The 12516-nt window shown below is 37.4% G+C and overlaps 1 protein-coding gene across 2 annotated transcripts; it reads left to right on the top strand.

The window, feature by feature from the left end:
• Positions 1 to 270: 270 nt before the first annotated feature.
• On the top strand, positions 271 to 12295 carry HSPA13 (heat shock protein family A (Hsp70) member 13). Of its 2 annotated transcripts, XM_010360384.1 has the most exons (5): positions 271 to 379; positions 1968 to 2308; positions 4950 to 5163; positions 7546 to 7713; positions 9093 to 12295. In XM_010360384.1, exons 1-5 carry the CDS (start codon positions 355 to 357, stop codon positions 9758 to 9760), a joined length of 1416 nt encoding a protein of 471 aa, XP_010358686.1. In that variant the 5' UTR covers positions 271 to 354; the 3' UTR covers positions 9761 to 12295. The 2 variants fall into 2 exon arrangements, with proteins under 2 accessions (XP_010358686.1, XP_010358687.1); XM_010360385.1 differs by lacking the exon at positions 7546 to 7713.
• Positions 12296 to 12516: the final 221 nt, after the last annotated feature.

Below are 12516 nucleotides of genomic sequence, written 5' to 3'. Positions count from 1 at the left end.
CGCTTCCCAGAATGCAAACCGCGGGGCGGGGCTAAAGAGATAGCGCCGCGGGACAAAGGTTTGATTACAAACGCCAGTCTCCCGCCACGGCGCTCCTCCCCCTCAGCCTGACTGGTCCTGCCGGCCGTTGCGTAGGAGGGGGACTCAGTCGTCACTGGCAGCGGTTGAAAGGAGGCTCTTTGCCCCGCGCCCTCACGGTAGATGAAGTCTTTGCTTTGGTCAGAGTGATAGCTTCTCCGATTGCATCAGAGCAAGAGGACTACATTTCCCAGGAGGCTGCGGGACTGCCGGGCAGAGTGGGGGCGGTGCCTCACGTCTGGTACAGTCATCACAAGCCTGTTCGGCGGGACTGTGATGGCCAGAGAGATGACGATCTTAGGTGGGTTTCCGGGGGTCCTTGTTGCTCTTGCGGGCATAGAGGCGATCTGAGTATGCCAGCGTGGGCGGGGGTGGTTGACTCACCTCCTGGATCTAGCTGGAGCAGCGGAAGGGGAGTCAGAAAGGTGACTTAGAGGCGGTTTTCGGCTGTTCGGAGTAGATGGGGGCGGGGACGCCTCCAAGAGGGCCCCGGCCCCTGCAGGCCAAGGTAGGGTAGATGGCCACCAGCTGTGTCCATCCCAGGGACATCAGGCTTAAGGAGGCGTTCCTTTCAACAGCACCTAGGTTTTTGAATTGCCTGTTGAATTGGGGCGAGCTATGGAAGGCTGCGAGAACGTGCACCTCCAGGACCCCTTTGTGGAGGAAGGGGGAGGAGCTACATCCGGATCTATTGGCTCACGGATGCTGAATTTGGAGGGATTCAGGACTCTGATGTATAGCTCGATCGATGCTTTTTCCATCAAATCGGGTTTGGAATTACCTATCCCCCACCTACACAAACACCCACCCCGCGTCTCCAAGGTGATGAAATGCTTCTAAAATGTTGCCTGTAGCTGGAAGGGGAAAGTGGGATTTGCACTTGGTTTTATTTCTTTGAGTTATGTGTTGATGAGGATGAGCTAATTATTAGTAACACAGAGGCCTGACGATTGACGTTTTGGGTCGTATGTAATATGAGTGGACACAGGTGTATAACACAGCCTCCTGATACCAAATACGAGATTAACTAAAAACCAAAGGGGCATCTTTCTTCACTTATGTTTACAATCTGCGTGGCATTTGTTCCTACTCTTTTTTTCTTCTTTTTTTTTTTAATTAGTATTTGTTGGGCATCTGCTATTCCTGGTCTGGGGGATACAACAGTGAACAAAACTTGTCTTCAGGAAGCTTTCATAGATGTTGCCATCAGGGTTGCCCACTTTTATGCTGCTTCTCCTGTAAATATTACCACTGCAAGGACGATGTCCCTAGTTCATACTTAAATACTTAAAAAGTTAACTATGTTCTGTTATGAAGTGTCAGTTTCATAACTAAGGAACTTTCAAAATCATTTTATCCGGTTTATCCATTTCATCCCTTTGAAAGGGAAAAGGAGGTGAGATACAAAGATAGAATTTTAGCCTTACAATAATAAAGTTTTTGTTGTGAGGATTTTAATAATGGAGCTTTTTAAAAAATGATAGTCGAAGCTTTTTATAAAGCTGTAAAATCTAAATATCAATTCATCAAGAATATTAGATTATATCTGGCTTTTGCTCCAGATAAATGTTTTTTGTCAGCATCTGCACAAATATTATTGAAATATTTTTACATTTATTACATTTATTAAAGAATGACACAAACATACAGTTACAGGGTTTTTTGTTGTTGTTTGTGTTGTTACTTCATTTTAAATTTGATTATAACCAGTTTACATTTTGAAAAACTTGCTGTCTGAGAGAAGTGTTATCAATAGTCCTATAAAAATTTTTGGAGTTTGTCTTTTTTAGCCTTGTTTCAACGAGTGATATTACAGGGACTTTGCTACAGTAATTTAGTACATTGTACTAGTTTGAAAAAATACATCTTTTAATTTTCCTGTATTTCAGGATCGGCTGTTTTGACCCTCCTGTTGGCTGGCTATTTGGCACAACAGTATTTACCATTGCCTACTCCTAAAGTGATTGGTATTGATCTTGGCACCACCTATTGTTCTGTTGGGGTGTTTTTTCCTGGCACAGGAAAAGTAAAGGTGATTCCAGATGAAAATGGGCATATCAGCATACCCAGCATGGTGTCTTTTACTGACAATGATGTATATGTGGGATATGAAAGCGTAGAGCTGGCAGATTCAAATCCTCAAAACACAATATATGATGCCAAAAGATTCATAGGCAAGATTTTTACCCCAGAAGAGCTGGAGGCTGAAATTGGCAGATACCCATTTAAGGTAAGTGATTAATCTAAAGTCTATATTAATTTTAGTGTACCCTTTTAGTTAATGCTTTGACTTCATGTCACAAAACATTCTATCTCGTCTAGCTTAATCTATTAATACATGATAGTTCTGTTATCTCACATAACAAGAAATTCCACAGCAGCTCTAGGATGAGTTAATCACTGACTCCATAATGCTAACAGGTACTTAAGGCCTTGCCATTTTCTTGCTCTCCCATCCTCAGCAATGTCTTGCTTAGCTCTTTCAAGGTAGCAGGAAGGTTGATGAAGCCCTGTGTACCATAGATAGATATTCTGTGTGTGTATGTGTATATATTTGTATACATATAAAGAGAACATACCAGATGTGCCATTTTATGCTATTTAATATGTCATGGATAATTAATAGGGTCACATCATTATCTTTAATGATTTTGTGGAATGATTATTCCATTATTAATTAGACTAGTCTCTGTCAGTGTACCTTTTTGTGGTTTTTCACTAATGTTGGAGTTTCAGGTAATGTCCTTACACACTTATCTTTGTATACTTCTCTGAAAGTTTCCTAACTTGAATACTAGAAGTCGAATTGATAGATCAAATGTGTACATGTTTTTAAGGCCTTTGATTTATATTGCCGGTTTGCTCACTAGAAAGGTTATATGCTTTTAACCATAATTTTTTAGAGTGACTGTATCTTCACTAGTTATTTTTTAAATCTTTAACAGTCAGATAAGTGAAAAATAGTATCCTGTATTAATTTTCATTTCTTTTGTTTTTTTACTGAGATCGGAATTTTTAGAATTTTATTGATTTTTTTTTTTTTTTTTTTTTTTTTTTTGAGACGGAGTCTTGCTCTGCCGCCCAGGCTGGAGTGCAGTGGCCGGATCTCAGCTCACTGCAAGCTCCGCCTCCCGGGTTCACGCCATTCTCCTGTCTCAGCCTCCCGAGTAGCTGGGACTACAGGCGCCCGCCTCGTCGCCCGGCTATTTTTTTGTATTTTTTAGTAGAGACGGGGTTTCACCGTATTAGCCAGGATGGTCTCGATCTCCTGACCTCATGATCCGCCCGTCATTGATATTTTAATTTTCTTTTGTGGTCCATTTTTTGTTCTTTTCCTTTTTTATTTTGGTGTGTTTTTCTTTTCCTTAGTGACTATAAAAGACCTTCGTTATATGTTTTTGTTATCTTTTCCTGACCGTTTTTTTCCACTGATGTTTTTGAGCTGGATGTCAAAGTTTTAAATTTTTTATTTTAGACTTTTACCATGTTTACTGTAGCCTATCCCATCCTATCCACTGGTACTTTTGTTTTTCCTCTTAATACTTTTATGTGAGTGTTTGTTAGTTTGGATTTTGCTGCTTTTGTTTTTTTCTTTTAAACATTTAAAATTTTTTTGCATGTGAAGTTTTTCTTGGAAGTTATGAAGTGAAATTCTAAAAGAATTAGTTTTTTTTTTTTTTTTTTTTGAGACGGAGTCTCATTCCGTCTCTCAGGCTGGAATGCAATGGCATGATCTTGGCTCACTGCAACCTCTGCCTCCCAGGTTCAAGTGATTCTCCTCCCTCAGCCTCCCAAGCTGGGATTACAGGTGTGCGCCACCACGCCTGGCTAACTTTTGTATTTTCAGTAGAGATGGGATTTTTACCATGCCGGCCATGAATTCGTTTCAAAATAGATAGTTGTATCGGTGTTGCTTATTGAATAAACCTATTCATAAAAATTTTCAAATTTTTCATTCGTTTTCAAAGAAAAAAATTGCTCCCTGCATTTCTTAGGTTTATTACTTTGTTGTTTTTTGACTTCTTTTTTGGGATTCTTTATTGACTTACGATCTTTAATGAAAAAGTCGTCTAAAGCTATATATGGCCTCTGAATTACAGCTTTGGGTACATTACTTATTGACCTCAAAACTATTTAAAGTTTCTAAGTGACCTGATTTTTTTGTTACTATTTTTGTTTCATTTGGGCATGATGGTTCTGGTATATTTGTATCGTAGTTTAATATTGTCCATATAGCTTTTTTATGTTTTCCCCAGACTAGTGAAGTACTTTTTGGAAGGTCAATTTTTCATGATGGAAACCTAACCATGAGAACTAAAGTGAGATCTGCTGTTATTAAAAACTAGTGTGGGCCAAGCACAGTGGCTTTCACCTGTAATCCCAGCACTGTGGGAGGCTGAGGCGGGCAGATCACAAGGTCAGGAGTTCAAGACCAACCTGGCCAACACAGTGAAACCCCGTCTCTACTAAAAATACAAAAATTAGCCGGGCATGGTGGCGTGCACCTGTAGCCTCAGCCACTCGGGAGGTTGAGGCAGGAGAATTGCTTGAACCCGGGAGGCAGAGGCTGTGGTCAGCCGAGATCACACCACCACACTCCAGCCTGGGCAATAGAGCAAGACTCCATCTCAAAAAAAAAGTAAAACTAATATGTATTCATAGTATAAATTTGAATGTATAACATTTAACAAGTTCTAATCTTGGTGAATGTACTGGATAGATTACAAATGCATTTTTTTATTTTGTAAAGGTAAAGGTAAGTTCTCAGGAAATCTAGCATTTATGTATATATGTATGTCTGTGTGTGTGTGTGTGTATATATATATATAATTTTACTCTTTTATTTACTTATTTGCAAATCCTATTCACAGGTTTTAAACAAAAATGGAATGGTTGAGTTTTCTGTGACAAGTAATGAGACCATCACGGTGTCCCCAGAATATGTTGGCTCTCGACTATTGTTGAAGTTAAAGGAAATGGCAGAGGCATATCTTGGAATGCCAGTTGCCAATGCTGTCATTTCTGTACCAGCAGAATTTGATCTAAAACAGAGAAATTCAACAATTGAAGCTGCTAACCTTGCAGGTAACAGTACCCTTGACTGAGATGCATTTTTCTCAAAATTGTGTTGGGTTGAAAACCTTGTGTAGTAAGATTTACCACCTCCCAAACCACACGATAGTCAAAATAAACAAACTATATGGTAGATGTATTAGGGTTCTCTAGAGGGACAGGACTAATAGTATATATGTGTATATGAAAGGGATTTTATTAATGTGTATTGACTCATACTATCACAGGGTGAAGTCCCACAGTAGGCTGGCTGCAAGCTGAGGAGCAAGGAAGCCAGCCTGAATCTCAAAACCTCAAAAGTAGGGAAGCCAACAGTGCAGCTTTTGGTCTGTGGCCCAAGGCCCGAGAGCCCCTGGCAAACCACTGGTGTAGGTCCAACAGCCCAGAAGCTAAAGAACTTAGAGTCCGATGTTCAAGGGCAGGAAGCATCCAGCATGGGAGAAAGATGGAGGCCAGAAGACTCAGGCAGTCTAATCCTCCCACATTCTTCTGCCTGCTTTTATTCTAGGCACACTCTGGCAGCTGATTAGATGGTGCCCACCCAGATTGAGGGTGGGCCTGCCTCTCCCAGTCCACTGACTCAAATGTTAATCTCCTTTGGCAATACCCTCACAGACACACCCAGGAACAATACTTTGCATCCATCAATCCAATCAAGATGATAATATTAACCATCACAGTAGGTAAAGTAGATGGATTTTTATACAGGTTTATAATTTTGAAAGCTCTATAGCACAATATAAAATGTATATAATAAGAACCAATCAGATAGCTACAGGACAAAGGCTCAAAGAGAAAATGGACACATGTTAGCAGTGAGGAATTCTTTCTTCTAAATTCCATTAATGTTAAGGTGAATATAATTTTTAAAATAAAATCTGAGGTAGATCATTTAATGATTTAACATTTAATGCCATTGAACCAATATTGAGGGCCTTGCTAAAAAAAGAAAGAAATCTTTGTTCTCATGGAACTTATATTCTACCAGAGGGAAACACAGAATGAGCATAAAAGGTAAATTTAATAATGTTTTCAGCCTCTACATTACTGATATTTTGGGCCAGATAATTCTTTATTGTGGAGGACTGTCCTGTGAACTGCACAATATTTAACAGCATCCCTAGCCTCTATTCACCAGCACCCTCCTCCACCAAGTGGTGACAATGAAAAATGACTCCGTAATGTTGCCAGATTTCTTCTGGAGGTAAAATCCTGCCTTGTTGAGAGCTACTGATACAATGTATATCAGAAAGTAACCTACTATGAAGAAAAGAGCAGGCCAATGGGTCGAGGTTGCTTTTGGTGGTCTGGGGATGGACGACTTGTAGAATTTAAATAGAGTGATCAGGCAAACCTCATTGAGAAGCTAACATTTAAGCACATTTGAAGAAAGCTAAATCGTTAACCATGCAGACACATGGCGAAAGTGTGTTGTAGGAAGAAGAGATGGCCACTGCAACAGCCATAAGCTGGGAATTTGCTGGTACATAGAGGATAGGAAGCTGGTCAGTGTGGCCAGAGTAGAATAAGTGCTAAAATCAGAGAGCTGAAGGGAAGGGTGTTATGATCTTTGGAGTAATTCTTTAGAGTTTGAATGTTGTCATAGCTCTTGATACATAATGCTATATTACTTTCCATACCACTCGTAAGTGTGGCATTTAGTTTAAAGCAGGAATTTCATTCAAAGAAACCTGATCTTTTACCTGCTCAACATAAGCCTCTTTACTTTCCATAGCACTTAAGTGATAGTATATAATGATTAATTTTTTTTTTTTTTTTTTTTTTTTTTTTTTTTTTTTTTTTTGAGGCGGAGTCTCGCCCTGTAGCCCAGGCTGGAGTGAGTGGCGCGATCTCGGCTCACTGCAAGCTCCGCCTCTCGAGTTCACGCCATTCTCCCACCTCAGCCTCCCAAGTAGCTGGGACTACAGGTGTCCGCCACCATGCCTGGCTAATTTTTTGTAGTTTTAGTAGAGACGGGGTTTCACCGTGTTAGCCAGCATGGTCTCTGGATCTCCTGACCTGGTGATCCACCTGCCTCGGCATAATGATGAATTTTTATTGCTCATATATTCCAATGTAGAATATGAATGTTAGAAAAGGCTGGGAGACTTTTTGAAAATTAAGTGTTAATTAATAAAGAGTAGAATGACTTATTCCACTGAACCTTGACTTTTATTTCTTTATATTGTAATCTTTCAGAATAATTTTAAAGATACCATTTAGAAGAGCCTGTGTTTACTGTTCCCATTTCATGCTTCTGTTCGGTTTGTGACTGCTCTCATTATTACTCAGTGGTGGAGTTCATGTCGCAGAAGACAAACATGCTGTGAGTGGGAAGAGATTACTTTATCGCATCCTCTCATGAGTTTTTCTTCCCTTCAACCAATCTTACAGGACTAAAGATTTTGAGGGTAATAAATGAACCCACAGCGGCAGCTATGGCTTATGGCCTCCACAAGGCCGACGTCTTCCACGTGTTGGTGATAGACTTGGGCGGAGGAACTCTAGATGTGTCTTTACTGAATAAACAAGGAGGGATGTTTCTAACCCGAGCAATGTCTGGTAAGAAAAATGCAGGGAGAGGCTGGGCGCCGTGGCTCACACCTGTAATCCCAGCACTTTGGGAGGCCAAGGCGGGCGGATCACGAGATCAGGAGATCGAGACCATCCTGGCTAACACGGTGAAACCCCTTCTCTACTAAAAAAAAAAAAAAAAAAAATACAGAAAAATGCAGGGAGAGTTGAAGAGGTTTGGGCAGTGCTTTCTTTAACATATCCAATGTGTAGTGCATCCTTCTTTTCCGCCGGAATTCTTTGACTTTATTTTGATAATTCTCTGTATATGTAATTTTATACCACCGTTTGTATATATTTACTGCCAAAAGTTAAATCTCAAAAAATGACTGGGCATCCTATAAGTCAAATAAATACATTGCCCGTTACCCAGTTAACGGCTCATGGAGCCAGTAGGTCTTTTCATGGTGATGGTGAAGAAAGGAAACAGAGGGCAGAAAAATTTATTTAAAATGAAGGGTGATCAGTATATTTCGTTTAATATGTTTTACAGAGTAGATGACTTTAGAAACTCGAATTGTATTTTTCCCTAGGAAATGATAGGATTTTGCATTCTAAACCCTTTTTTTAAAGGTTTTTGTTTCGTTGAATGTAGCTTAAGGGATTCAAACTCTTTGACAAGTTGAGTTGTAAGTTATAGGTATTCTAACCTCTGCATTGTTTTTTCTCTTCTTCGAATCAAGTTAAATACCAGGAAATTATATTACATTACTCTTCTCCTTTGAAATTATTTATCTAGTTTTCAGGTAGAAAAGTAGAAAGACGTTTTCAGGTCCTACTAATCAGGCAAGAAAAAATGAAAGAAAAAAAGAGATTAAATACCTACTTTTTCATTATAAGAAGCACTTTCTTCTGTTGAGAATGGCATTCAGTGTTTTTAAATAGCTGCTTATAAGCCAATCTGTATTCTTAATCTCTATTTACTGAAAAATTGTTTGATGTTGTGAAGAGATACTTCCTATTGCATAATTTAAAATTTTGACCCTGATGTGCACTAGTTTTTAAATAGTACTTATTTGGGTTAAGATAGCTTTAACCCAGTTATTGTTTTTTTAATTTTTTTAATTTTTATTTATTGATTTATTTTGTAGAGACAGGGTCTTGCCATGTTGCCCAGTCTGGTCTCCAACTCCTGGTCTCAAGCAATCCTCCCACCTCAGCCTTCCAAAGTTCTAGAATTACAGGTGTGAGCCACCATGCCCAGCAACACAGTTCTTTTAACCAGTCTTTGTATGAATAAAATTGTAATGATACATGAAACAGGGATTTGTTATTCTCAGAATATAATTTTTACATATACATAATATACATGTATACATACACACATATGTGCATAACTATATTAAACTTTTTTATTTTTCACTCAGGAAACAATAAACTTGGAGGACAGGACTTCAATCAGAGATTGCTTCAGTACTTATATAAACAGATCTATCAAACGTATGGCTTTGTGCCCTCTAGGAAAGAGGAGATCCACAGATTGAGACAAGCTGTGGAAATGGTCAAATTAAATCTGACTCTTCATCAGGCTGCTCAGTTGTCAGTATTACTAACGGTGGAGGAACAGGACAGGAAGGAACCTCACAGTAGTGACACTGAACTGCCAAAAGACAAACTTTCCTCAGCAGATGACTATCATGTGAACAGTGGGTTTGGACACGGCCTTTCTGATAAGAAAAGTAGAGAAAGTCAGGTTTTATTTGAAACGGAAATATCACGCAAACTCTTTGATACCCTGAATGAAGATCTGTTTCAGAAAATACTTGTACCCATTCAGCAAGTATTGAAAGAAGGCCACCTGGAAAAGACTGAGATCGATGAGGTGGTTTTAGTTGGAGGCTCCACTCGTATTCCTCGGATCCGTCAAGTCATTCAAGAGTTCTTTGGAAAAGATCCCAACACATCTGTAGACCCTGACCTAGCAGTGGTAACGGGAGTGGCTATCCAAGCAGGGATTGATGGAGGCTCTTGGCCTCTCCAAGTCAGTGCTTTAGACATTCCCAATAAGCATTTACAAAAAACCAACTTCAACTGAATTCTGTAGAAATAATGGTTATTTGTGATCTTGTCTGATGATCTCTTCCTGTTTATCAGATTACCTTTTCCACAAAAGAAAGTCTCTTTCTAAAATATCACAGATTTACCTAGAGGGCAACATTTAGATACAGGAAAATTTTACATGGCGTTTTGTCTTACGATTAGACATGTCCAGATTGATCCTATTTGATTTTGGAGAGATCCTATTCTAACAAATACTGTAAAATGATAAAATTGAGGTACAGCTCTCTTATAAGAATATGGATGACTGTATTTTCTGGATTCTGGAGATTGATAACCATATACACTTAACATTATATTCTAGAAACATTAAATAGTGCCAATTATGAGATTTCCAGTTCTTACTAAATTATATTAGCAGGAGCTGGTAATTACTTGTATTATCACATGTAACTAATAATTTGAACTATACTTGAAGGATCTTGTTGATGTAAAGTATTTACAGTGGTTGGAAGATAGCAGTATTATTAGCATAAGCTGCATACATAATATTCATTAACTGCCATATTATATAACAAATTTACATTCACAAATTCACAAATTCAGTATCCTGTTAAGTGTCATATTCTTGTAATCTGTATTCTCCAGGAGTTTTATGTATTTAATAGATGAATTTATTTTATTTCTAAAGGCATTCAAGTTTTTCAGCACCATATAGTAGAAATACCCAATTTATATTCCAGTTCCTTTATGTCCTGTACATCATTCTCTGCTTGGATTTCCATTATTCTGTTTGGTTAGAGAATAAAATTGGTAATTGCATTTGAAGAATGTGTTAATGTCAGAGCCATGATTACTATCTCATTTTTGTTATCCAAGACCTTTGCAAACATTGGCAAATAGCATCAATTACCTACTGTATTTGTTTTACATTTTGGTTTCTTTGTTTATATTTTCAGTAAGCCCTGGGGAATATAGCATGTAATTGAGCTACTAAATGGTTTTGGTTCTGTTTTACTGAGATTTTTCCTCATATTTAGTTTTCAGTGAGGAAAATGTGCTCAATTATAAAAGCTGTGTTATTGTTTTCTATTATTATTTTTAAATAATTACGCTTGGACTATTTTCAAACATTAGGTTGGTTATGATGAGAGCAAAAAATGTGTGAATACTGGAAGTAACGTGGAAATCTAATGTGGAAGCCATTGTGGCAAAGTTTCTACAAATTGGGATTTGTAGCAGAGTTGTTGGTTTTTGTTGTTTGTTTCCTTTAAGAAAAACCACAGGGACCAAGAAAGAAAATATAACAGTTTGATTTCTGTCATGCCCATTTTATTTGAAGATATATGGAGATATATATATATATATACACGCACACACACACACATATTTTTCTTAATAGAGGAATGCTTCATATTATTCAAAAATTATGTCCTGGTCACAATTTTTTGTTTTTTAATGTAAAGTATGTCCGCTTTATCCATTGCTGAATTTGATAGGATGTTGAATTGCCAGTCATCGAAGAAGGAAACTGAGCAAATTCATTTCAACAACATCAAAATATTTCAGCTTCTCATAGTAAAAAACTGAATGTTACTAATACTTTTCATATCTAAAAAAAAATTATTAGCAATGAAATTGCTGTTAAAACTCAAATTTCAATCAAATACTTTTGTGTACAGAAAATGTCTATAGTAGGTAGATAGAAATGTATAAAATGTTGAAATACCTTATTTTAGAATGAATGGAGAAATGCCAAAGATGAATTCTTCACTGCATTATGAAAATATTCCACATGTTCTCTTGGACTTTATATAAATCTGTAATAGATTTTAGAATTGAAAAATTCTTTGTGAAGGTCTTCTAAAAGTATTCAGTTTATCTCAAAATCTCCATATCTAGGCTCAGCTTTAACCTAAAACAGAAAAAACCCTTGAATTTCTCAAACGTTTGAGATGTTCAAGACAGTCTCTTAATCTGTTAATACTTTTGGAAACAGTTGACAACCTAGGGCAGGCAGCTAATCTCATGTACTAAAGTTGGAATTTAAATAATTTCTATTTGCAAATTAGAGTGACAGTGTTGGAATTTGAAGGCAGTAGTTGAGCATATTCTCTAGTATATAGCTACACCTTTAATAAAATGAAGGAATGTGTTCAATCATATTTTAGTGGGCTATTTATAAATAGTCTTGAAGTCAATTTAGTTTATTTATTTAAAAGATAATGCATCCTAAAAGGGATCATTTATGTATAACAATCTGAAGTCTTTTCCTAAAAAAATTTAATACACTTTAGTTGTACATAGCCAGTGTTATTTGAAGTACGTAACTTTTAAAATATTAAGTGTCTTGTATGATTAGAATATGTGAATGAGTAATTTATTTTGTATCAGGAATGTTTTGGTACTGTGTTTTCACTCAAACCACTGACTTAACAGATACTACTGTGTATAACATGTACTAAATATTACAGTTATTGTGCATAACAGATTGTTCCTCTTCTATTCGTGTGTATACAGGCAATTCATGTTTTAATGTAAATAAATACCATTTTGCAGTTTGTTTTTTAAACTATGTACTTTTTCTTTCAGGACTAGTCTGGAGTATACTTTTCAGGCATATAAATAAGAAAGTGAGGATGGAACTGATTTGATGCCCTAGGCACTCAATCTCAATAACTGTGGCCTAGTTGTTCCCCAAATGTACATTTCTCTATATCCTTTGTATTGCTTATATGCTTTCCACTTATTTCTCTAATTTAGAAAAGGCAGTTCTTGTAGCATATGAACAGT

Source organism: Rhinopithecus roxellana, chromosome 13, assembly GCF_007565055.1.
Source record: "Rhinopithecus roxellana isolate Shanxi Qingling chromosome 13, ASM756505v1, whole genome shotgun sequence".
NCBI lineage: Eukaryota > Metazoa > Chordata > Mammalia > Primates > Cercopithecidae > Rhinopithecus > Rhinopithecus roxellana.
The sequence above is the reverse complement of the archived record's forward strand: the minus strand, read 5'-3'. Positions and strand labels throughout refer to the sequence as shown.